This window comes from Gavia stellata, chromosome 2 (assembly GCF_030936135.1).
Source record: "Gavia stellata isolate bGavSte3 chromosome 2, bGavSte3.hap2, whole genome shotgun sequence".
NCBI classification, from domain to species: Eukaryota; Metazoa; Chordata; class Aves; order Gaviiformes; family Gaviidae; genus Gavia; species Gavia stellata.
Window position 1 is genome coordinate 107774498 of NC_082595.1, and position 27112 is coordinate 107801609.

A 27112-nucleotide genomic window follows, 5' to 3' on the forward strand; every position below is an offset into this window, starting at 1 on the left:
ACAACTGCGGAGTCTATACCTGGACGCTATTCTTGACTGACAGACTTCACAAAACACACATTCACGCTGTATGTCGCGTATGACTCAAGCGAAAATTCAGCCGTTCTGGCCTCTCTCTCAGAAATAACATATTTCTGCGGTAGTAGCTGTTTGAGGAGGTTTACTTCTAGCAACGGTAGCTATGTTTATGTTAAATACAGAGGAACTTTTTTTAAAGTTTCCTTTTACCACGGAAAAAAATAATCTCATGCCTGCATAATTTAGAGAGACTTTTAGGCTAAAATGGTATTTTGGAAAACTGTTAATGACTTACGGCAAGTCTGAACAAACACATGTTCTGTGGGAAGAACAACTTAAAACCAGCTTACTTTTTATCATAAAAGCTGTATATTTTTGTGTTTTGTGTGGACTGTTTGGGTGAAACTCTAGAGAGGGGACAGGGCAAGGGAAATCAGCGTCAAAGGGTTTGAATTGCTTTCTTCTACTTAGTACACCATACCTCAGATGATTTTCTCTCCACACGCAACTCCCTCAATCCCACAACACCTTACCAAATCTTAATGCCTCCTTAAGTTAAGGCCTGCGACTGTCGCATTTTGAATAAACCGATGCAAGCATGTTGCCACTGGACAACGCTGTACTCTACAACTCAGCAGAAAAAGATGTAGTTTCAGTTCTTGGTCCTTTAGTACCAGTGCCCTGCCACAGTACTCAAACTGCATGCAGACACATTGGTGAGACATTGCTATCTGAACTCAGGCATCTTGTACTTGCAGAAAATATTAGTTATGCAAATGCACAACAGCAAACTCGGAATTTGAGTTTAAAATGCACTCATAAGGAAGCCTACTATTTCCTGATAAAGTGGAACGGGATCACAAACATCCATTGTTCTCTTTTTTTTGGAGGGAACCACTGGAATTGGCAGAGGATGCCAGTCTGGCAAGAATTCAGGACTATCTGGACCTTCGTGTATGTAATAGTCAAGCAGAAACCAAATCTTAAGTTGGAAAGAGAACTTGAGAGGAGTTTTGGGACAGAGACGGTGTTTTTAAGCATCTTTCTCTGAAGCATCTCATACTGGCCACTATCAGGGACAAAGTGCAAACTCAGAAAGATCAGTATCTGATCTGCTAATTGCGGAGATTAAGAAAACAGCAAAAAATCCACATGGAATTAAGAGAAAGCAGAACCTGACTTTATTTCCAGTTGAGAATAAAGTGGGCGAGATGAGCAGTGTTACAGCTAATATTGCAAAGAGTGTGTGGGAATACTCTAGGGATATTTTAAGAAAAGGAGGAGAATTACAGAAGGCGATTTAAATACCTCAAGATCATCTATGAACTCCCTAGAATTCCTCGACAACCTTTTCAAAGGAATCCCACCAGAAGACCTGAATGATTTATAAAGTAACCTGTTAACTCTTACATAGAAAAAAGAAACAAAACACACAGGGAGAAACTTAAAAAAAAAAAAGCAGACGCAAAAAGCAGAAAAAAGTGACACTGACCTCAAGCCTCTTTTCAAGTGACTCTATCCTGTCTTTTTTGCTGGCCAAGTTAGCTCTTGTGTAGCGGCTCTGTCCAGGCAGGTATAACACTTGGCTGTAACATTCTTCCCACACCTGGTTATAAGCTTCACTTGAGAGCTCTCCATGCCCCATTCCTTGCTTTACCACTTCCATCTCTTGTGCCAGCAGATCCTGTGCCTGTTGGAAGCGATGAGAAATAAATTGCAGTTACAATACACAGGATACAAGAAAATTCCTCTTCTTTTCAATCCTTCAGTGTGCGATTCATGGGGGCAGTTTCTCTTTTCATACTAAAATCTCACCATCAGGTTAAGCTAACTATGAAATCTAACACAGATGCTGTGGATTATAAAGGAAACACAGGATAGAAGGCTACTCACAGCACAACTATCCCTCATTTTATATAATTTGGCCAAACCTGACATCACTCTGCTATAGCTAATGAAAGCTGTGGCACAGCTAGATACTTCATCTTGCTGCAGAAGAAGAGAGATAAAAGCAAGGACCTTGAGGGGAGGGAGAAGTGTACAGACAGAAGCAGCTGTTCTATGAAACAAAAAAAAAAAAAAAAAAAATCACTTTTCATTTCCTTTTGCTTGCCCTTCTCCACACAACCTGGAAAGTCAACTTCAAACATTAACCGGTGAGCTGTATAAGCTCCATTGCAGGAAATGCTACTCTGACCTGAACTAACACACGTTCTGTTGCAAGGGAACTACTAGAGAGATAGGAGCATTCTGCTGTTTCCAGTTTAGTTTACAAAATAACTCACAGTGAACTGAAAAGATTCATGTTGTTCTCACAACTCTTAGTATTTCCGACAAAGAGCCTGGCCCGCAGAACTGCACGGGCACTCAGGTCCTTCCAATTTTATTTGTAACTAAAAAACTAAAATATCTTTGCCAATCTGGACTTCACTGGTTGTAAGTGCACGTCCTCTCTTTCAACAAGATTAATACATGCAACAGAAATTTCCGTATCAGCAGTTGGTATCTCACTGCAAGCAGACATATGTTTTATAATAGCATATCGCCCAGGAAGTAATTCAGGTATCACCAGGTTAGATGATTCTAGGGATAACGGGGAAAGGAAAATTAATTACTTGTCCTCAATGGTCAAGACAGATAAAATAGGAGTACTCTAACCACACCTGACAAAGCTAAATCTTACAAAGGTTCACTTCCAATGAGCCTCTATTTGTACACTGTGAGGAACTACTTAAGGCTATTTAGTTGTGGCATCAAAACAGTTCCACAGCTTTAAGAGCTCAGCACACTGTGCTTAGCACCACTGCTAATCCTTCCCAAAAGAGCACTACACATCAGGAAAAGAAAGGAGTATTTTATGAAGGGATTTTAGTAGGAAGATGTTCTAAAAACAAATGAAGAAATAAAGCAAAATAAACAAGCCCCAAATGAGAGCGCAGAGATAGGAAAACTTCCTGGTTTGAATTTCTTTTTAGACAAGGAGGGAATATTACGCTGAATGTGAGAGAGCAAGCAGGAGCAAGGATGCAAAAAACTTCTGCCCATCAGGTAGGAGACAAAATTTCCAGGGACTCTGAAGAAAGTTTCCAGACAAAAACTACTGGACTGTGTAACAGTCTCTAAGGGAAGTGATAGAAAAACTAATTCTCATTGCATTTCGAAACAAACTGAGAAAGCACTCAGAGAGTGTTCTTAAGGGAACAATCTGACACTGGCAGGGCAGTGAAATTCATGATCTAACTATATTTTCCGTCTTTAACTTCCCCTGCTCAGAATCTCCAAGTATACTTTTTCATTTAACAGCAAATTGGAAGTACATACTGTTCAGTGTTTCTCTTTTTAGGCTCTTGATTCATTGGTCTGATACGGTCAAGGAGATGGATTTAAAATCTGCTTGTATATCTTTAGAGTCACTTTAAAGTAATACGGGATTTAGGCGTAGAGATACCACAGCTATTGTCAGAACGCAAGTCTCGAATAGCAGGAGTCTGCGTAAAACAGATGACTTGGTGGCACGTGATTTTGTCCTTTTCACTCATTTTTATTCCTGTAAGCATTTGGTCAAAGGTTACTGGCACAACTTCACAGGTGAAACTCTTTGAAAGAGCTAACCACAGCACTGTGTGTCTGAACTGCCTATCTGTCACTTGGCAGCAAAATGCAACATCTGTAGCTGCTTAAATAAATGAACAACCCGAACCGGAACCCTTGGTACAGGACTGCTATTTAACTTGGGATTACAATGCAAAACAGGACTGACTGCCCAGACAGCCTACTTATTTCATCCAGCAACAACCTATTCTGCCTCTTCAGCGCTTTTTAACCAGGTATGCTTTAAGATCAGTTGCCATAGCTCAGCAGGGTCTGCACTGGCACAGCTCTGCTGGATCAAGCTTGACAAGCATAATTAAACAACTCTATTTGTTGCTCCAAGTTATAAGCTGGCTACCACTGTCATATTTAGTCTGCACTGCTATGAAAAAAAACTGCCTAGTAATTATGGATTAACAACCTACACAGGCAGCAGAAGGTGGATATCACAGCTAGTTTAAAGTCTCAATGATTCAACATCAATTTCCAGAAACAGAAAAGTAGAATTTGGTAACTGTTGGGGTATTATAGCTCCTACTCTTACTTAAAATGATAAGCTATCACAACACATTCAAAATTGTATCTAAAAGACAATGTCTCTGGACAAATACAGCATCCTCATCATTCTGCTGAGTGCCTAGATCAACATTAGCTCACAGAAAAGAGAATGTGCACTTAAATTACCCTTACAGCTCTTCATACCACTCCCTGGAGAACTCCCAACTAAATGCTGTGCAGGCTTGAATCCACCTTTTTTTGCAAGATTACAGGACTATGACATAAGGAGACATTAGGTCACTGGTAATTAGGCCATACAGTTCTCACCTTCTTGAGATCCTCTTTGGAGAACTTCTCATAAGGATTTTGTTCCAAGTAAGTCATATGTTCTGCATTGTTGCTTCCAAATCCTGGGCCTTTCCCCTTCTTACCAGTAGGTTGTTCTCCAAATGGGTGGTGTAAAAGATCAAAATGAAGCATAGTAATCATCTCTTTCTTTATTAGCTCTTCACTTTTCTGCAAGTCTGTTAGAGGTGGTTCCACATTTAAGGGTCTCAGTATTGTTTCATTAACCTGCCCAGGAATAAAAAAAGTTCATAAACAACATACACACCAAAGACCACATTAAATTCACACACCTCCACCTGAGCATGAATTTCATGTTTCAGCTAAAACATGCAGAACAGGTGCCAAAATCCCTTGCAGTGTGATGCATGCAGCAATCTGAATACCCAATTGTGCTTTCATTTGTGTGTATGAAATACCTCATGACAATTTCACTGCGAGTTTCCCGTAATGCTGAAATCAGCACACTCAAATAAAGATTTCTTTCTCTCATGATCTACCTAGACCGTACTTTCTCCTAGAATGGTTAACATCTTTATTTCTATTTTTTTCCCTTAAAAGTGAATTTTGTTTCCACTTACTTCTGAGGGCCGTGGAAGATTCTTTTGAACAGCTTTATGCATTCTCTTCAGTTCCTTTGCACGCTCTGCATCTCGGAGAGCCTAGACAAACAAGCTAAGTGTTAGTCCAGCTACTGTAATACAATCAGATGCTTTCTACAAATGTATGTGATATAAAAACTAATTGATTACTGCCGCAAAGATTCCTTAAAGTATAAAGACTTCATGTTATGAAGCAAAAGCCAAATAACAGGTCACTCTTTACATGATGACATTGTAATTTACTGCCTCTGAAGTAAACAGGAAGAGCACAGCAGACTAACTTTAAGAGGAGAGATATCCTAAAAAGTAATTTCCAGCCAACTTATCCTTCAGCCTCAACCCCAGCAGACTTCGTTCTTTACAAATTTCTCCACATCAAGTTTGACATCTGCTCTAACTCTCCAAGACAGGAAATCCACCAGGAAAAAAAAGAAAGAGACTCTTTAAATTTGCAGCCAGGATTCCATTTGAGCTCTTCTATGACCTAAAGTAACCACTTCACTGAAACAATACTTGTGAAAGTGTAAAAACATGAGATTTCTCCTTACATACCACTTCCAGGTAATAAATAACATGAAAAGGCAGCGCTGTCTAAAACTTCAGGAACGATGACCAAGATCTTCCGTGTCCTAATCCCAGCCACATCGTGCCTTCATTTGAAAGACAGGATGCTATTCTTTTGTATGATATTACAACTGAAATTCTTTTCTCTGTTCTACACATATAAGTTATCCATATTTATGCAAACTTTTTGTGTGTGTGTGTATGTATATATGCACAAGACATGCATATAAATGCATATAATATGTTCCTCCCAAAAAAGGACATGCTAGGAATCAAATTCTGGGAAATGCTTATCATATTAGAAGATATCAGAGCATAGGATTTTTTTTTTTAAAATATTTTGTTCACTTGTCAAAGCACAGACATTGGCAAAACCCCCTCTGAACTCAAAAAAACCTTTATTTGAAGGTATATAACAAAAACAATTTGCATCACACAAATTAGTGTAAGCAATAAATTGAAAAGAGGCTGTTCTTATAAACAGAAAAAATTTAAAGTGTCTCTAATTACTGGCTAATACAGCTATTTATCCAGCAGAATTTAAGCTAGCACTTTATCCAGCCTTCCTTGATTCTGAAACAAAACAAAAAACCAGGGACCCATTAACAACTTGACTGTCTGGGTAATCCTGTGGTGCAAGTCATACAAAAGGGACCAGTTCACTGCATGGCAGATTTCTATCTGTGTGCTACCAGCCTGCCTAAATTTGTATATACCTGTCTCACATTTCACAAACAGTAACTTTTAACCTTGAGAGAATAACCTGAAACTGAAAAGAAAAAAAAAAAAGAAAAAAGCACAATTCTCACGTGCTTAAAATCAAGCATGTGCCTCTAGAAAAATGCTTTTAATTGTACTTTTATCTTTTGTGTGACAAACACAGGAGGTACACACTCTCACAGACTTCATTGTAGAAAATGATGTGTGATACATACATTAACAAATTAAGAAAAGGATTCAGAGAGAAAACTGATTTAGCCTCTGTGTGAGTATACTCTGATGGCAGCGTAGAAAACAGGTACGTTTTAATTTGTCCTCCTGTAGAAGCTGTACCACTTCCACTAAACATGTATGATACTATGGGAACCATACAAGGAACATATTTTAAACAAAAGGCACTATCCGCATCACACACACCTACCTGTTTACGGGCATCTATATCAGCAGTATCTTCTACAAAGGCTTCATCTACTTCGTGTTCCTCAAGTTCTTTTTCTGCATTTTCAGGTAAAACAATCTCAAAGTCGTTCTTTGGAGCAGGAAGGGCCATGAGTCCAAGGCGTAGGTGTTCACGAGACTCTCTTTCCTGTTGAAATTAACAGTTAATGCTTCTGAATTCATGCACTAAGGTGCAATGCAATCAAATTCCATCAATCTACATCAACAGACATGAACAAGACACAACTAGTATCACCTGGAAATCTTAGCCTGCTACAAAGCGAACAGAAACAAAAATCTTTGAAGTCTGACAAAAGGGGCATGTTACTAATCCAGGCTGGCCTACAGACCACCAGCCCACAGTTCATGCACTACTAAGCACACAGAAACTCTCTAATGCTGAAAAACAACACACAGCTTCCTTAAAGATAGGTAATGAAATCTTCAAACAGGCTGAAATACTCAAGTAAAACAACAGCATGGCACCTTCTCCTCCCAGTAGCTTCAGTACAGCAGCAGAGATTCATATAAATGCCTTTTGAGAAACTGAAAATATGAGAAAATGTGCCCACGCTGATGATGGACACAGGGGTATTTGCAAACCTAACTGGAACTTTTTTCCTTGCAGTTGCTCACCAATCTGGGGATTGTGGCACAGTACGAAAATGAGACAAACAGCACCAGATACGGCAAGCGGTGGAGTCCATCAGGAAATTGAAGCCCCAGTTTTCCTTCTAGCAGCAAAAAGCCTTTTTACTATGAAGAGGCTAAAGACAGAACCAAAGTAAGTATAAGGACATCGAATAAACCTTGTCCTTCAAGCTAAGAGGAAACCTGAAATTCTGAACTTGAAGAGTTATTTTTGTAAGAAGAACATGCCAAAAACTAGAAGTGGATATCCTTAGCTAGCCCAAAAGGAAAATGTCAATAGCTCTGGTGGGAGATACCCAAAGCCACAGTTAAAGCTGCAGAATCAGCCACATAAAAGGAGTTCCCAAGGTGCTACCTATTAGGTATATGCCCTTTTATACCATGTCTAATTGGCAGGGTACATCTGGCTGAATCTCCAAGAATGGAAACATCTGTTGCCAAAGGCCATGAAAGAATCTGGATGGGACTCAGATTACTGGACCTCTCAAACCCAAGTGCTCCTAATGGCAAAAATTAAACTCCTTTAGCTCAATGTTGTCAACAGGACAGACTGATGAAAAGGTCCTGTAGGTATATCGGGAAGCCAAGACGATGAGGGACTTGAGGGCTGCGAAGGATTTAAAGAAAAATGAATCGTTCCTTGAGATACATTTCCTGCTCAGCTTCAAAGATACAAGTAGGACTGAAACTTAACTACGTCTTTTTTTCTTCATTGACAAATAGCTTTAGAGTGCTTTTACGGAGCACACTGAAAGCCATGCTAAGGGGCAAGATTTCTGTTCTTTCAAATAAAGATTTGATTTTATCAGGTGATGTGTACAGACCCATAGACAAGTGGTAGAAATAACACTTGCTATAAAATAAAATTCTGTTCATGAGATGAGAATTAAAAATCCTGAAAATTAATAAAGCACTGATAACCACTTCTTAAGTACTTCTTACCATTTGTTTTGCATAAGATGGGTCACTGTAATCTGCCATTCCCTCTTCTGGGTTGATGTTCAATTTGTCACGCAGTGGAGTTCTACCAGGAGTTGTACCAACCACAGGTTTAGGAGTTAGTCCTCCACGAGGAGTTAAGCCTTCTGGTCCATGAGAAGGTGTTCTAGAGGAAGTATGGATACAGTAATTTATTTTTTCCCCTGAAGAGCTCTACTTGCAAAAGTTTGAATGCTACAAAAAGTTATGTAAATACTGTTGATAAATTCCATATAGATTTTTTTTCTTGGGAGGCAGTGAAACCATAACATGCAATTAGAAGAATCCAAAAAATAAATTGTTTAAACCTGCCGAGGTGTAACCAAGTACCTGCAAGCCAAAATCTGGGCACGTCATTATGTTAAGAGAAGTTTCAGGAACTACATCAACATCAACTCCCACTGTTACTTTTGAGAGAAGAGATTATCCAGTCACCAGGCTCTATTCTGGGATACAGTAATCAGGATTTAATTGCAAGCTCTGATTTCCCTACCACCTGTGGTAAGTCATTCACTCTGAATTCATCTGGCTTAACAGCTGTCCCATCTTACAACTGAATGAATCACTCTGAAGATGCCTCTTTGATTTCACTGATTATTGAAGAAGTAATTACATTACAATAATTACTTGTAGGCACCTAAGGTTAGGTAAGATGGATTAAGTCTTAGATTTTGTGGGCCTCAGTTGCTTCTCCTCTAGACTGGGAAGAAATATTGTTCTCTATCCCAATAACCTACTACATGAAAGGCATGCAGATGTTGTCTTGGATAGAGTCAGAAGTTTTCTGTTGCCAACTTATATCGAGGTTTTACATAGTGATGATAGTAATAAAAAAACCTGATAAGACATTGTTAAATGTCTCAAAGAAAATAAGTTCAGGAGGGGGAAAAACTTGTAGAAAAAAAGTCTACATTATGGTACTCACTTACACTTACATAAATATTTTCTGACAGCGGTGACAAGTATGTGTGCTGTAGAGAATAACCCTGGCAGAGACAGACTGGACAAGATGATCTGCTACTAGATACTGTAATTCTGTAGCGCCAGTAAGACGCCATAATGGTGGACAAACACAATTGTATATATGGCCTGACACACATTACTGGTCCTCTTTTAAGGGATACAACAGCGCATTATTTACTGGGTATGTCTGTGAGAGGCAAGTGATACTTTCCAGTTGCTTGAGGTTGTTCACAGATTTATGAATTCTCATTTAGTATAACAAATACAAACAATAACATTTGCAGGATGAAACCCACGAAAAACAGCAAAATTAATTTTTATGTTTTCATATGAATGTTTCATAGGATATATTTACCTTGTCTATTATGCTAGTAGAAGTTTTACGCTGACTTTTCAGAAGAAACAATTTCCAAGTAAGCAGGTTGTTTTCTTCTAGTTGTCTCAGTTCCATGCAGCGTTTAAAACCCTATTACAATTTTCAACTTCATACCTTTTAATAAAATTCTTATAACTAGGATGTGGGGGAGGGGGGGGAAACCTAAACCAAAAAATTAACGCAAGGCAACAACTTCCATAAAAACCTTGCATCAAAATACTACAAATTTCATACCATCATAGCAAAAAAAGGTATACTTAAATTAAATATTTGCTCTTTTGGCCTAAATAATAAGATGATGGCTCTGCTTCACTACTCTGCCTCCTTAAAAAGTTATGGTTTCCCTTTATTTATTTTTAATCAACTAATGGATATTTTTTTCTTCTCTCTGCTCAAAGTTTTGCATTTTCACACTGACAGAGCATTTCTGACGGCAAGCCAAGTTGATACATAGGTACCACACTTACATGTGCAAATCTGAACTTCAGAAGCTAAAAAAATACGACAAACATACAAACAAACAAAACCCTAAACAAACAACAAAATTAGAATGTCTTTACATTTTTTAATATAAAATAATCCAAATGAACAGCCAGATCACTCCAGGCCAAACTCCACATTCATTCTGCACCGCACTGACGCCAACAGATCTCCAGAAAAGCATTCATGTATGTAGATCCAGTTAAAAGAGCAGAGCTTTTGCACACAGCTTTTAAAAAACAAAATAAAGCTGCTTTTGAAAAGTTGCCATAAAGGTCCTTTTTATTTCATTCTCCACTTTTCCTACTAGCATGATACAAGTAAAATTAGAACCTAAGTTGAAAAAATTGACAGACAAAATGTACCAAGCGTAATATTTTTTAGCTGCATGGTATTTGGCATTTGTGGGATATATATTTATTCAGGACCCACTGTAAGAGTTAAACCAGCAATTCCATACTATTTAGATTGGCAATATAAGAAATATTTTATTTTGGTTATATATGGCTTATAAAATATTTACTCCAGCTTTTCAAAAATTCAGTGTGGGTTTGGCTAAGGGACCTCCCATACCTCCAGCTCAGAGGTAATACTTTGGGAAGGCTAGGATCCACATACAGAATGACACTCCATCTTACTATTTACACTCCTGTATTACTTCAGTATAATTTATACTGCTCCAGACCACAGAAGACCTCATTTTGGATCAAAAATCCAGTGAGCTATACACTGTACAAATATAAATGAAGATGATGTGGCTGAGCTTGCGAAAGACACAGGGGAAGTTGTACAGGGCTTGAAATAAAAGCGAGTTAAAATTTGTTCTGAAGCACTGACCATGACCTACTATTTCACACATTGCAAGCCGCTCCCTCCACCCACCTCCTCTAGATACATGCCCAGCCAAGCACTCATTAGAAAAAGAGTCTGCTTTACCTGAAGGGTGTGGAAAGCACTGTATTTGGAGTCTGAACAACCTGTTTCTGTGGTGTTACCCCTGAAAAGTCACTTTCATGCAAGGGAGTGTTGAGACCTCCTTTCAGTGGGGTATCCACATTTGTGAGAGCCATCAAATTCTGGGCTTCCTGTGTAACAGACAACACATGCAGTACATCATTAAGACTTTCACAGACACACGTGTTTAACAGATTCAGTAGCAGTAAGAACAGCTGAAGGGTTATTTGAGTATCAATCAGTTTGTGGAAAATGTTTAACACTTCTTAACTTTAACTCCCATACACTGGTATTTACAAACCCTACTGTTCCACTGAGAGGTATTTTCATCTTCATTTCCAGTAAAATATATTATAAATTGGAGTTGCAAAAATGAGTGGATCACTTAATGTTTCAACTTCCTTCAGTTTGCTAGACTCCACGAATCTGCAAGATTTATTAGCGACTGAATAATCAAGTCATCCTAAGGATCCTGATTTTCAGAGGGAACAGCACACTTGCACTCTGAAATGCAACATCAATGAAGTTTATCCAAATTGCACTTCAAAGAGAATGTTCCAAAAAAGACGGTCACTATCCAGATTTTTGGTCCATGACTCAATCAAGGCTTTTAAGAATACGTCCCTATTTTTTATTTTTCCATTTTACAACGAAGAATTAAGGCACTCCAAAAATGAGCTCAGATAATGAAACTACTGCATATAGCAATTATCGTCACAGAAGACTACTAATCCATCTACAGAACTGTGTATATGCATAATACTGCGACATTATGTGATGTCAGAGTACTCCATTTGAAGGGGAACATGACCATTCCTGCAAACACTGCATAGAGACTTAGGTCATGACCTATAGAGTCTGGAACTTTCTCTTTTCTCCTCTCATGAAACTGCTGAAATACAGCTCATTATCAACACAGCGTCTGGGGGTTTTTTTGGTTTGGGGTGGGGTTTTTGGGGCGGAGTTTTGTCTGTTTTACACACTAGCTGCACTGATTTCATTTAGCCATTTCCTCACACTCAACAAAACACTACCCAACACTACCAGTTTTTGAAAGAACCTATACGGACAGTCAGTGCAACACAAATATAATTCAGGGGCTGCAAAGGTAGGTAGGTTTTTGACAATCTTTGTCTTAAGTGGTTTTAAGCCAATAAAGTGCTAGGAAAATATTCTTGCATTGTTGCAGTTTATTACTTCTTGTTAACTGAAATAAAAGCTGAACAGCAAAACTAAGTAGGAAAGAACATAAAAGACATTGTTTTAAGGACATGAACACCATATACATCTTCGATGCTGAGAGGTACCCAAGACAAGGGGAAATTATATAAGACACCAGGAGAATGGTTAATGCTAAAAGTTGCATGCAATATATAATACAAAAAAAGTACCATAGTGTTTTGAAGCATGGTGACAGCTGATCAAATAGAAGTGGATCTGCTTCTATGCCTTTCAGTGTGTCCTGGAGATCACGTGTCAGTTCAAACGCCAGTACTGCACATAATCCTAGGTATGTTTCTATGGTACCTACACCTTCTATTCAGCTGACCACTGCACTGCTGCAAAAGCCCATTCTGTAAATTTATACTTTACCTGCAGGATCCTGTCTTGTGCTGCTGGAGTTTTGGGAGTCCTTAGTGCTATGCTGTTGTTGGTCACATTATATTCAGACAGAAGAGTGCTGGAAGCTGAGTTTGTAATTCCAGATTCTTCAGCAGTCTGGCGTGCAATCTCACTTGCCTGGCCTACTTTTACAACTTCTTCAAGTTCTGTATCAGATATCTTTAAAAGAGAAAATTCCAAGGCATAGTAAGATAAAATACAACCACGAGATCCACTCGATAAAACAGAAATCATTGATTGGCACTGGCCTTGTAAGACATTTATTGATCAATGAATAGCTTACCTGAGGAGCTGGAAGCACTAGTTTACTTCTTTTTTTGGTAAATTCTGACACTCCACTGGTCTGAAGAATAGCTGAAGGCAAGTCTGACTCTTTTTTCCGCTTCATATGTTGTTTGTCTTTTTTGCGCTCTCTTCCCTCCCTTTCACTGTCATTATGGGTAAGAGAATCATGTTAGAACACACAGGACAGCTACGAAGTAAAACAAACAAGCAAAGAGCAAAAAGCCTGTACCCTAATCAAAAGTTGGATATGCTGAAATAAAACACGTTGCGGGAAGAGTGAATCACCTTGTGGTGCAGAAGTGATTAGATATGGTCTGCAGATCTTGCAGCAGAACCTACAACCAGGCAGTGTAATGCTTCTAAATTATGGAATTAGGCAATAGGTGGTTGCTTCAGTTACAATAAACAGGCTCACTGGAGCAAGAAAAAAAATGTCAGTCTAAGAATTTAGATAGCAAGAATCAGAGGATGTGAACAGTCCCTTTTTCTCCAGCAGCTGCTAACAGAAGATGAACATTTTCTGTGGGATATGGGAACCAGTTTCTCTTCAGTATTTAATAAAAATGGTATTTTTTTCTAAAAACAGCAATGGAGCCAGCCTGTGAAATCATAAGCTTCAGTTTGAAGCCTCTGCCAGACCCTCTGAACTAAGAGATGTATAAAAAGAATCAACTAGTCACAAGCTAATAAACCAAATCGTATGTAGTACTGGACCTACTCTCTCAGTAAAAAGCAGTTGGGAGAAGTACTGGGAAATGCAATTGTACAATTAATTATGTACCATACTGCTCATGATGAAGATGGGCATTTAATTTCTCAACTGCATGTTTTGGGATTTTTCGGGGGGAGGGGGAGAAATTAAGCATTTAAGGAGATTCTACTTAAGAACAATTCCATCAACAGTAATACCACAACAAGTAAAATCTACTCCTGTAAACAATCTTAATAGTGTTATTACTTGGAAAAAGGACTGCAAATACACAAGCAATCTACTGCTAAAAGAAAATGAACCTCAAAAAAATTACGATTTCCATTTAAAGAGCAAGAATGTGCATGAGGAACTTTATTCTCATGGAAAAGAGATCAACTAAGCCTTTTAGAAAGATAAAGAACACAGGAGACTGAAAAGGCAGAAGCAACTTGCACTAGTATCTGCCCCACAGAAAATACAACTCCTGCCCACATTATATTTCAGACGTTTCCAGGACTTAACACACACACACACACATATATACATACATATATATACATACATACATGGGGTTTTTTCAAATATACTGTTCCCTCCTTAGTATAAGACACACTCACGATCTTAATTCTCCATCCAGGTCTTGCTGACGTAGCTTCCTGAAATCTGCATCCAGGGACTGGTAGTTTTCCTCCGATGTATCATAAAAACCAGGGGCAGGCTTCTTTTCAAATGGAATTTCTGCATTATAATCCACACCTCTCTTCTTTTTTCTCTTCTTCTGGATCTCAATTCCAGCAGCCCGAAGTTCTCGTCTTTTCTGGAGAGCAGCAAGCCGTCTAAGAAAACAGTAATATTTAAAGTGCATTCCTATAGGTGGCTCTGGTATCCTAAGATCTGGTACTACTTTAACGAGTTGCTGCTAAGGTAGGGCTGCACATATTTAAACAACAAGAATGAAGCTCCTGTCACAAATGACTACCAAAAACTTTGATTCTGCAATGACTTGAGGCTGTGCCTGACTTTATACATTGCAAATGCTCCAGAGTCAACAAAAGCTATCCCAGTACATGAACCTAAGTATAAGCTTACCTAGCTTCTTCCAGCTGCTTCTCTCTTGCTTTTCTTTTGGCCTTCTTTCCCTGTGTGTTAGCCAGACGAGCTCTAGCTTCAGACAGCATTTCAAGTTCATCTACAACAGTACAGATAAATACAGCTGCGAATTTGCACTTAAAGATGGGAGTAAGGGAAAAAGTGAGATTAAAATCAGAAAGCAATCTTTAAAAGCTGAATGAATCAATGTTTTCACAGGCATTCTGCACGACTGCTAAACTAGCTTTTCTCCCAGTTGCTCCAATATATTTGCTAAATCATTGGCCAGATGAAATGAAGACTTTAAGGAAAAAATGCCTAATGTTGAAAATAATTCAACTCAGTATAATCAGTTGGTCAGATGATTGATTGATTGGCCAAATGACGACTTTACGAAAAAAATGCCTTATGTTGATTCAACTAATTTCTACAGCAAATCAATATATCTACAGAAAGAGGCAAACTGACCACACTACTGAAATTTTAACTTCATTTACATCTTCATCTGAGAGTACTATGTTAGAGAACTTGTTAATTTCATTTACGTCCAGATCCAAGAGTGCTATATTTGTGAAACTGTGACTGTTCAAAAACACCATTGGTCCACTCATGGAATTTCAGCAATGTTCACTTTTTAGTTCGTAACATTGCTATGTGCAAGGAAAAAAGCCATGTAGTCCTCCTGTGCTTCAGCAGGGATTCATCTGGGAGGTATGAGCTGATGGAAAAAGATGAAGATGATACAGAAATAAGAATGCAAACAAGCAGAGCAGTTGTCAAAGCAAAGAACAGTCATGGCAAGAGATGACAAAGACAGATGAGAAGGCAGGAAACACACCAAGAATAGGAAAAGAAAACTGGAAAAATATAACTGACTGGCCAGAACCAGAAATAAGACAAAGCCTGTGAGAAAAAAGATGATCTGGAGAGGGAAGAAAAAAAGGCAAAAGAAACCCAGGGTTCCAGAGGCTTTGTAAAAAGAAAAACCACAGATCAGATTTCTGTCAAAAATGGTAAACAAACTCCTATCTTACCTTCATCCATGTCAATAGGATCCGGCCTGGCTGGTTTGGTTTCTGGATTTGGATCGATTTCTCCAGGTTTAAGCTTCCGAGGATCGTCAGCAGTTTCTTCCTCATTGTCCCTCTGAGCAGCTTTGTCCCTAAAAACACATTGTATGTATGTCACAACTGGCTCTTTGTCCCCAAAGACTGATCAAAAAAGTAACCATGTACTATGTACCATACATAAACCTGTTACACAATGACTGCAGAAAAGATTCACAAACATGGTACAGTTCCATATTCTTAAATAAGACAAGAGAAAGAAGCCAACATAGCATTATATTAAAATAAAATATTATACAAAATACAATATTGACAAAGCCAATAGTAGAGAACTCTCCTCGGGTAATCCTTAACAGTAAGGACAAGAATTCAAGCAGTGTGACAAAATGAACAATCAAGAGTTTCCCATTATGCTTTTATACTCAACCAATTACATCAGAATTAAGAAAGCTCACAAGGGAAAACAGCACTTTCTTTCTCTTCTTACGGCCTAAAGAAACCCTCTGTAGCATACAGAGATAACACATGACAACATGTGTTTTATGCTTGCCTTTTTTCTTCTCTCTCACACACTCATTCATGCTTATCAGCCAGTCAAAAAAATACCCAAATAAACCTGAAATGGAAGCCCATAAAATGCATTAATCTTGACACTCCTCTAGCCAGACTGACCAGAAGCAAAAAAAATATACACATATCTCTACTCAAGCCTACTCTCCCAGGTTTTAGGAGCTGTTTCTTTCAAGCTAGACACACTGACTGAAAAGAAACATGCTTACAAAAGGACTCGGTCAATTTGAAACCATCATACTTCAGCACCACGGGATAAAGGAATGACACATCGATACAACAAACTCTGCAGATTTTCCTGATGTGCACCTCTAGCAAAACAGTAACTCACAGCAGAAATTCATAGTGTTCCAAACACTGTGCAGCAGTTCTCCCAATAATTGGGGCAATGGTTCTCCACTGGGTTGGCATTAGCTTGGCCAGGTGCAACAGTTTCTCCTCTTCTTCCCGTGACCACTCTGTCTTTTTGATGCTCGGGTCTAGCCATTCATACCTGTTAAAGAATGAAAAAATTAAGGACAACAGGGCCAAGCTATCTTGACTTGACTTGTCTTGACTTAATTCAGAGCAGTATTCACCCAAATTATCACAATGAGATTTCAAAATCTTGTCATGCAAATTTCACACAAGTTTTTTCTGTACAAAAGGATGTTACTCCAGAGTATTTTTATGATATATGTATTTGAGTTTTAAAAAGTATTATTTATCCACCACTTTTCATACAGATATTGCCTCTTCTTCCTTTCCCCTTCTCTATTCTGGCAAAGTAAGGAGTCACAAAATTAATCCAGGAAAAGAAAAGTAAAAATCACAACAACCAAAGTTACCAGAAATAGTAGACTTTTTTGTTCTGGATCCTTGAACAGTTATTGTAGTAACCTTTAACTGTGCCTGTACTATCACCTTTATACAGAAGCATTCTAACGAATACGTGCAGTTCAGTACTTGAGAAACTAAGTCCGATTCTCAAATAGATTCGTACTACATGTATTTGCATTAGTTTTATGCTTCTTTTTTTTTATTTAAACTTAAATTCCACAGTGCAATTTCTAAACATTTATCCCCAAGCCAAAGTCTTATTATGAAAAATTAGAAATTTATCTGTAAAAGAGATAAGCATCTTACAATTTTACTTCATTGGAAATACTCACTTTGATTAAAAATACGTGAATAGGGGAAAAAATAATGTACACAATTTTAAGTGATCTTGCATTTGCCAACACTGCAGTCACTGGCAAAGAGAACATTTAGCTACTTTTGTTCAATTACTTTCAAGCAATAGGAATTTGAAATATCCAGAATAGCAGAAATCAAACATTCTTAAAACTATTGCTTCTCTGTGGACACAAATTAATCTGCGGTAACTTCTAAATTCCCAGTAATTATGAATCTCATATTCCCAGATACGGCATTTCTCACTTACCATCTGGCTTTGCACTGCTTTGCTGATTTTCTATGCAATAAAGAAGCAATACGAGACCACTGGTTTTTGCCATATTTCATCACAGCTGCTTTCAGAATTTCATCCTTAAAAAAAATTTAAAAAATACTGTTATGGATCACAAAACAGAAAGTTTGAGCTCAAGCAGAGGAGAAGATGATGGATTTCATCTAACAGGCTGACCCAGTGGAAACAGCACAGCACTGCTGCTTCTTTTCCGTATTTTATACTCAAGATGAATGAGGATTTGTATTTCAAAGGCCAATGAAATCAATAAAGATTAAATGAAAATTAATGTGGCCTATTTCACAGACCCAACAGAACTTCCAAAACAATTACTTTCAGTGCTCTCTAATGCACAGTTTTTGAATGTTCTGTATGTCTTCCTTGAAGAATAGCAATAAAGAGGTCTGGTAATGACACAACATTTGGAAAAATATAATAAAATTGGTAGACATCTCTGGCTGGTTTGTTTTAGATAATACCATAAAATTATCTTCTTTTTGCATATTTTAATGCAAATGGAATATTTACCTATCAATGGAATATGCTGTTAAAAAAAAAGTATCACAAAAATAAAATAACTTTATACTAAGTTTCTCTTTCACAAGTCACTCTTAAAATAAATCACTTTAATGTTCAGAATGTAACATCTGAAAGTGCTCATCCCAAAGCTTATAAACTTTTTGGGGAAAAAAAAAATGTAACAGACTCTGCTTGGGAGCCAGGTTGTTCATATATACCAAAGTGCACGCTGAGATTTGATCAAAACCTAGAAGTCCTATCAATTGTATGTCAATCTATCCATCAAGCCCTCTCTCCCTGCCCCCCAAATAAATGGGTTTATTATTTCTGGTTTCCTCACAGGTCAGAAAGTGGTATTTTAAATGCATCAAAGCTATTCTTACAGCCTTGACAACCACAGATGTTCCTCTTCTGTATCCAGTAAGTACTTCTAGTTGTGTTAAGAATCTGTTCAGCTGTACCATGCAGATGCTAGTCATCAAGGACAGATACTCTGTCTAGCACAGACATCTCTCAGAGCACGCAGCAGCTTTAACTGTAAGCTGGTGATGAGCTGTGCCTTGAGCTGCTACAGAAAACAATTAATGTAACTTCCATTAAAAAATAAATGATAAACCCTCTCGTTTTTTAAGATTTACTTGGTGTTATATGGCATGCAGTAGCCATACTGATTACATTAGCAGGCTTTTTTGCAAGTAATTGGTCATTTTCCTAATGCCCTGATATCAACTGGTTTCACTTTCTGTAATTTTTATGTTATATATGTAAAATCAAAATGTTAATTAAAAAAAAAATAGCACGCAGGAGAGCCATTTCATCGCTGGTACACAAAAACAGGTGAAACAATGATCTATTTAACCCACTGCTGTTTCTCTTAACAGTAACCAAAATTAGTCAATTATGGAAGACCATAAGAACAGGGTAAGCATACAGTGGTTCTTCCTGTCCTCTGCTGACCTTCAATTTAGCTGCCTCCTGGCACATAGCTTGTATGTCACAAGCGGTTAAAAGCACATGCAACACACAGTACTTTTATCTTCCATTAATTTTTCTCACTGCTTTTTGGAACTATGTACATGCCTAGTGTCCCCAGTATACAGTGGCAGAGTTCTAGATTTAACAGCGTCAGGTACCTCATTTTGCTTTAAACATGCTATCTAATAAAACTGACATCCTTGATTTCTTGTGTTCTTATTTTCCTTTTGACAATCACTTGCAGTTCTGAAAGCACATGATGGTGAAAACGGGAGACAGGGTGGGGGTTTTTTGTTCTTTTTTGAACAGCACATAGATTTCTGCATACAAAACACTTTGGGCTGCAGATGAAAAGGCTATATCCATCTTCATCTTTTCTGCATTTGGAAGGGTCTTCGAAGGCAAGAAATTCCAGCTGCCTCATACCCCTAGAGAATAAGAACCCTGCCTATGCAATATAAGACACACTCCAGCCTAGAAAAGAGACATCTCTGAGGACAACACGGCCCACAGCATCCCCTCCAGCTGCTTTGGGGACGGCTTCTCTAGGGGGCAGGGACAGGGCACACGCATGACGGAGCTTCCTGTCCTCCCCAACACACAGCCTTCAGGAGAAACAACACCGATTTGACTTCCGCCCACTAGGGCAGGGGACGAGGAGAAAGGTGCAGGCTGCTGAGGAACCAAGCCCGCCACAGCGCCTGCAGCCGCCTAACCCTCTACAACCCCTGCTACAGAGAGACCAGAAAGATCCTGATCTACCCCCCCTCCGCACTGTTACAAGGCACGCCTCTACATGAACCCCCGCGCATGCGCACCGCAATCCCTCCACCAGCGCCTGCGCACTAGCGCAAGACACCCCCCCACCCCCAGCTGCTGAGGCCCCAGCCCTTGGGGGTGGGGGATTAAAGCAAGCAGACTCTTACCTCGGTGTTCCGCCACACACCGCCTTTAATCATAATCCGCGGCATCTTGGCGGCGAAGGGGCTCGAACTCCTGCAGGAAAAAAAAGCGGTGAAAGGAAGGAAACGCCGCTCGCCTCAGCGGGGCCGACCCAGACCCCGCGCAGGCGCTCTCCGCGGTATAAGCGCGCACTCTCTGCGCAGGCGCAGGGGGATACTGTCACGGCCGCGCGGGGGAGGGGCGACACCCCCGGCGCAAACGCACAGGGACGAGGGAAACGGGGGGGGGGGGGAGGCTGGCTGCTCTGCGCAGGCGCAGGCTGCACAGCGCTACGCCCCGTGGCGCTACGCCTTCTTGGACGGGGCGTTTTGGGGAGGTGCTTTGCGCTAGTGCCACCTATGGGCTGGAGGTGCGCACGGCGGAGGGGCCCGGGCCTGCTCGTAAATGTTTAACTGACTATTCATTAAGTTGTGTCAAATTCCCCAACGGACACATATGGGAAAGGAAGGGGACAGCAGAAGAAAATCAGATTTCACCAGTGTTCGCTCTCTACAGTTACCTGAAAGGGGGTTGCAGAGAGGTGGGTGTTGGTCTCTTCTCCCAAGTGACGAGTGACAGGACAAGAGGAAACGGCCTCAAGTTGTGCCAGGGGAGGTTCAGGCTGGATATTAGGAAAAATTTCTTTCCTGAGAGAGTGGTGAAGCATTGGAATAAGCTGCCCAGGGAGGTGGTGGAGTCACCATCCCTGGAGGTGTCCAAGGAACGTGTGGACGAGGCACTGTGGGACATGGTTTAGTGGGCATGGTGGTGTTGGGTTGATGGTTGGACTTGATGATCTTACAGGTCTTTTCCAACCTCAGTGATTCTGTGATTCTGTGACTGCTGTGATTCTGTGAATGTTACATTCACAGGAGAAAAAACGTGCCGGAGCCCAAACGAGAATTGAAGTAGTAGCATATAGTAACATACAGATTTTAACACCTATCAAATCTTACCTTTTGCACGCAGAGATCTCCGCATCACGCTGCCTGCCACAGGAGGGTTGGGAAGGATTTCAAACCCTCCAGAAGGGTTTAGCTCAGACATGGCTTCGCCCTCCAAGGAGAGCGCCGGCAGAGACAGCCATCTCCTCCTCCTTCCTGGCACTGGGTCCATGGAGTTTAAGGAGTCATCACCTGACACGATTTTTGGATTAAACTGTAAGTAGTTAAAAGAGGCCAGATAATCAACCGTTTCTACTTATGTTCGCACCTACGAGACTGAATTAATAATTTTTCTCACAGCTGAAGCCTTGCCCGTGTGCCACATTGTCCAGCAGCAAAACTGGCCTTTATCAAGAAGGCCATGGAGGAGCGTCGTTTCTTTACTGGATTATAGTCACCAATGTTTGCAAAAGAAGGCGAAAGAAGAGGCTATTACAATGCCTCTTCCACCATCATTACCGAAACGCAAATGCTACCTGCCGCTCTGAACTTCCCAACCGGGTACCAATGCACTGAGCTGCCATTGCATTTGTCACCCTAACTTAATTTCTTTTCTTAATTTCTCTGTTTCTGCTATTTCAGAACGACTGCTGGGCTTTCCACACTTATTTTTTCTAAGTAAAAGAAAAATCATCATATTTCCTTCCTTGTATTGTAGATAAATCTGGTTGGTGGTTAACTATATTGCAGCATGGCCTTATTCACCTACATCAATTTACTTCACCCTGTGTTTAACTTTTATTTACTTATTTACTGGATGCATAGCAGATAAAATGACACCTTTTTCCTCAAGTTGTTTGTCATTAGTGTGATTTCCTATCACATTTTACTCTTTTGTCCAAATTCAAGATGTGTTCATACAGAAAATTAAGCAAATTTTTTTGGTTGAAATAGAAAACTTCATAGTATGAGTCGGGCAAGGCTTTGATTATTGTTAAAACTCTGCAGGAATAAAAAAATATTACACTTTTAGCTAGCAAAAAAAATTATCAAGAACAGCCCGTGTCCTTATTTTAAAATGAGTATGCCTTTACATTTAAATTTCTCTGACTTGGCAGACTGAGAATCACTTCAATACCCAAAAGTGCAGTGCATTGCATAAGGAACAGAGCGGAACCTCATGAGTCATGAAACACTTTATTTATTTGTATTGGAGGCAATGACCTGGAATATTTTTACAAACTCATCAAGCACCATCTGAAAATTTCTTCCGTTGTTCGTTCTTACAATTAAAAGAAACTTACGCTGTTTACAAACTCATTTTACAAATTCCCCTTCAATGAATTTATCCCCCTTAAATTGCACTCCCTTCTTCACCATACTTTTAAACAATTATTCTCTATCAGATTTAGCTTTCCTAGTCTCATCTGATACATAGGCTTACAATTCTGTTCACCATTTTTGTTTCCTCTTTGCACCTGTTCTTTTGAATTTTCCTTCAAATAAATCAGAATTGTACAGTAATGCAGGTAAAAATTCCTCCACACATGTGTAAGTGTTAATATTTCACAGAAATGCTTTTCATTATACACATTATACACATCAGGATAACATTCTTCTTTCTCACAACTGTATTCGGAAGTTAGCTCAAACATTCTACAATCTGAATCACTCATTCCCAAATGAGGACTTCCCAGCTTATAGTAAAAACATCTGTAACCACCAGGGTTCAGTCACATATATTTTACTTGTCTGATTTTACTGCAACTACAAAGAACTAGATCACCTAAATACCTTTGCTGATCTAGCCTTAAATACATGCATCTATTCATGAGTTTCAATTCACTCTTCGAAAATTGCATTCCAAGTCACAGAATGGCTGCGGGGCTTCTGGAGGTCATCTGATCCAAACCCCTGCTCAAGCAGGGCCACCCACAGCTGGATGCCCAGGACCATGTCCAGATGACTTCTGAGTATCTCCAAAGTGGTAGACTCCACCACCTCTCTTAGGCAACCTTTTCCAACCTCTGCCCGATGTTACCAGAAAGCCTCTGCAAGATATCATCTATATTTATAAAGAAAAGCATACATTTGAGAGCAGTAAAAAAGCACTGGTAGTTTCATGTTTCCATTATCTAAATTAAGCTATAGGTTTACTCTGCTGTTTCATGGACTGAACTGTAATGTTAGGGGACAATTTGCACCAGCCCTTTGCCATTGTTTTTCCTTATACAAGAGGGTAACGCTGCTGTTATCACTGAGCATATTACAGTCAGTGATGTCCACACAGAGTTTCGAGCACGGCATAACTCCATAAAACAAGCACAGATTTGCCTAGATTTTAATATAAAGTGGAAGAAGCATCCGTCTGTCTTCACCATAACAGGTAACAACTGCTGTTTGGCACAAGTGGTCCTTATATAGGGTATTTTATATGCACAGTAAAGCTCTTCAACAAAACAAATTTTACAGTTCAAGATATTGCTACGGTTTTCAGTGTAACTAAGTAGTATTTGCAATATATCAGCAAGTGGTTAAATTAACAGAAGTTCTTTGAAAAGTATGATATTTCCTATTTTAAGAAACGAAGAGCACAGTAACTACCAGCCTGAGAAAAGAGAAGGCATTTCATACAAGATTAACATTAGGCACTTACATAAACTTGAAGATTAATTTAAGGATTCTCAGTATCATAAAATATCCGATTAAGGACAACATTACCATTTCTGTCAGACTACTCAAAGAATTATCTATCAAAAGTACAGACAAGATAACTGCCTAATAAACCTTTTATATATACACACATACAGAAAACATTTTCATATCCCAATTATCCAGTGATGGCACCAATGTTTTGTTTCTGTAATTTTGTGAGATACCATTTTTTTTTTCTCTTGCAAGTATTGCAAGAAAACCTGGGAGTAGGAAATGCAACTTTCAGCAGAGGGGAGGTAGCATTAAGCCTCCAAACACATTGACAATTTTTAAATGAAAAGTTATTACTATACAATACAATGTCCACTTCCTTCCCTCCCTTTAAACATTCTTTCAGTTAGACAGATTTTTTTTTATTAATTTTTTACAAGAAAATAAGTGGCACAGAATAACTGTTCAAACTGATGAACATTGGCCAAATCATAACTGACCTCATGGTATTAAGAAGTTACTCGGGCATGAAAAAGTGTCTCCAAGATCTTCTTTAACACAGCCTGTGCTAGAAGTGAAGCTCTCAGAATAACCCAGAGCAAACCAGTACCCCGAGTTTCACTCTCTGGACCAAAACGCTGCATGCACCCATTACCAGCCATCATTCTGGGAACAGCAAGGGAATGTAAAGCAATGAACAAATTCAGGACAGGCAAACCTCTCCAGAACCAAGTGCCAACTTGCAATTCCCAAGCTTATACTCCAAGCTTATGTTGCTGCTTATGCTTTTCCAGAAGTTTTTTGGTAGGCAGCGTCACATTACACGTTCCACACTTGTACATTTTTTTGTGTGTTTTTACATGCTTTTGGAAAGCACATTTATCTACTGTAGAAAATCTACACCTTTTGCAGTGCAACTTCAAATGAGTCAGTAAGTGGCGCTTCAGGTGGCTAGATGTGCGGAAAGCAACAGCGCACTGACCGCACTTGAACGGCTTCTCCCCTGTATGAATTCTCAAATGTGGCTTCAAGTTTCCATTGTGGGCTGTGGAATAGCCACACTCTTCACATGTGTACGTTTTGACAGGTAGCTGCTTTTGTTCGTAGAGACAGCCAGTAGATGAGCTTTCCTCACAAGAGTGTGAAGCCAGATGCTGTTTCAAGGACAACCATTTGTTTGTTGAATAGTCACAGTTCCTGCACTTGAGATGCTCCGTATTAAAATGCGTGACTCTGTGTCTTTTCAGGTGGCTGGAAGTACGAAACTTCTTCTGACAAACGCTGCAGCTGTAAGGTTTCTCACCTGTGTGAGTTCTTACATGTAATTCAAGGTTGCTTAAAATGTAAGTAGCGTACTCGCACTCTGCACACTGATAGAATCGTGGCTGACTTTGTGCTAGCAAATCACGTGCTTTGCCCCTCTGGACATCTCGCTGTACTCCACAGACTTCCGAACCAAGGAAGGAATGGACACTGTTTGAACCTTCCGAGGAAGGAACATCTCTTTCTGGACACATGCCTACATGCATTTCACGATGCAATTCAAGATTCTCTAAACAGCTATCTACATAGAGGCAATGGCCAAACTCATATCCATTCCTTATGTGAATAAGGCTGTGTTTCTGCAAATGGTTTGATGTTTTAAATGTCTTATTGCATTCTTTACACACAAATGGTCTTTCATCTATATGTATTTTTAAGTGCAGCTTAAAGTCGCTATGAACAGTGGTAGCATAACTGCAGTGTTGGCATCTGTATGTTTTGAATGCAGATAAATTGGAAGGCCATGTATCCTTTAAGTTTTCCACAAATTTATGATATGCATCATCATCTTGAACTTGTGAATGAGAGGTCTTTGACTTGAAGAGAAGTTCCTCTTTGCAAATGACAGTGTTCGTTTTGTACGAATTCAGACGAACTTCTGATCTATTCCTAATAATAGGTAAGCTGCTGCTTCCACGGCTGTTTTCAGGGAATTTCTTTCCAGAGCACATTTTCTTATTGTCCTGCACATCACCTGCCTGCTCAAAGTCTACTTCTGAAGCCAGCATTCCCCCACTGAGACAATCACTTTGTTTACCAGAAAGAGACAGAGAAACGTGATCCTGGTAATCACTGTCAGCTTTGCATATTTTGCTTTTATGATATTCATTGCTCTGATTTGTATAACCATTAGCAGTAGCCTTAAACTGTTCATGAAATTTCTTATGAAAGCCGAGATGTCCTCTACTGTAAAACACTACGTTACACTCATCACATGTATAATTCTTTACAGGTCTTCGAGTTCTCTTTCTTCCACTTACGAAGTCGAGCTGCTGCCCCTGGCATGTTTCTTTGCCTGCATGCAATCTTCTGTGTCTCTTTAACCCAGTGGCGCTTGTGAATGCTGACTGGCAGAACTCACAGGAATATGGTTTAGCCCCTGTGTGTACGTAGCTATGCCTTACCATGCTTGCAAAATATAATGAAAAAAAGGTGCAAAACCTGCACTGGTACAGCTTATAGCCAGCATGCCAGTACATGTGATTTAACAGATGGGATAAGCTAATACAGGAGTAATCACACTGGGGACACTGGTAAGGTGGTCTCTCTTTATGTCCCTTGATGTGATGAATAAAAATCCTAGGATTTGATGAAGCAAAGAAACAAATTTTGCAGGAAAAACTAACTGGCGCACCCAGAGGTGTAAAGTCCCTTTCAATTTTGATGAAAAATTTCTCATATTTACTTTCTTTTTTCTTGATCTCAGACTTCCTTTCTTCAGATTTTCTCTGCCTAACTTTTCTCGCATTTATTCTATTTTTTCTTGTCTTTTGCAACCTAGTCATTTTCTTATGAAATTTAAGATGATTCTTAAGGTTGACAGAAAAGAAAAAGGTTCTTTTACAAAAGCAGCATTTATGTATTTTCTTATCTTTATGAGCTGAACAAACATGTTTTTTTAGATGTGCACTGCATTTATATACAGAACTACAAAACCTGCACTTCAAATTCAATCTTTCATGCTTGTTTACAGAACAAGATGCTTTAGAAAGAGGTTTGATGGTCACACTATTACTGAGCCATGCTAAACCTTCTTGCTGGCTTTGCAATTCTTTTGGGTTTGCATGAGGAGAAACAACTTTTTGTTGCCGATATCTTTTTTTAGGAAATGGCGTTAATGTCTTATAAATATGCTCTCCAGTAGTATTTGATT

At 39.2% G+C, this 27112-nt stretch overlaps 2 protein-coding genes across 2 annotated transcripts in view; both read right to left on the reverse strand.

Moving 5' to 3' along the window:
* Positions 1 to 20468, reverse strand: part of CDC5L (cell division cycle 5 like) — a 35717-nt gene extending 15249 nt beyond the window's left edge. Inside the window, exons 1-14 of the mRNA XM_059832529.1 lie at positions 20371 to 20468; positions 17927 to 18030; positions 16835 to 16996; positions 15901 to 16028; positions 14867 to 14966; positions 14395 to 14613; positions 13085 to 13229; positions 12772 to 12960; positions 11161 to 11309; positions 8370 to 8532; positions 6760 to 6924; positions 5034 to 5114; positions 4435 to 4680; positions 1511 to 1708 (exon numbers count right to left, since the gene is read on the reverse strand). Of these exons, the coding sequence (XP_059688512.1) occupies positions 1511 to 1708; positions 4435 to 4680; positions 5034 to 5114; positions 6760 to 6924; positions 8370 to 8532; positions 11161 to 11309; positions 12772 to 12960; positions 13085 to 13229; positions 14395 to 14613; positions 14867 to 14966; positions 15901 to 16028; positions 16835 to 16996; positions 17927 to 18030; positions 20371 to 20415 (2094 nt within the window). The 5' untranslated portion in view covers positions 20416 to 20468. The remainder of the gene's footprint in view (positions 1 to 1510; positions 1709 to 4434; positions 4681 to 5033; positions 5115 to 6759; positions 6925 to 8369; positions 8533 to 11160; positions 11310 to 12771; positions 12961 to 13084; positions 13230 to 14394; positions 14614 to 14866; positions 14967 to 15900; positions 16029 to 16834; positions 16997 to 17926; positions 18031 to 20370) is intronic.
* Positions 20469 to 22867: 2399 nt separating this feature from the next.
* LOC104257325 (zinc finger protein 676-like) lies at positions 22868 to 26053 on the reverse strand. Its single transcript, XM_059834616.1, has one exon. It carries the CDS (start codon positions 25965 to 25967, stop codon positions 24672 to 24674), a length of 1296 nt encoding a protein of 431 aa, XP_059690599.1. The 5' UTR covers positions 25968 to 26053; the 3' UTR covers positions 22868 to 24671.
* Positions 26054 to 27112: the final 1059 nt, after the last annotated feature.

Coding starts and splice junctions, on each gene's coding strand:
- LOC104257325 (XM_059834616.1), bottom strand. CDS start 25,967: ATGCTGGCTTCAGAAGTAGACTTTGAGCAGGCAGGTGATGTGCAGGAC.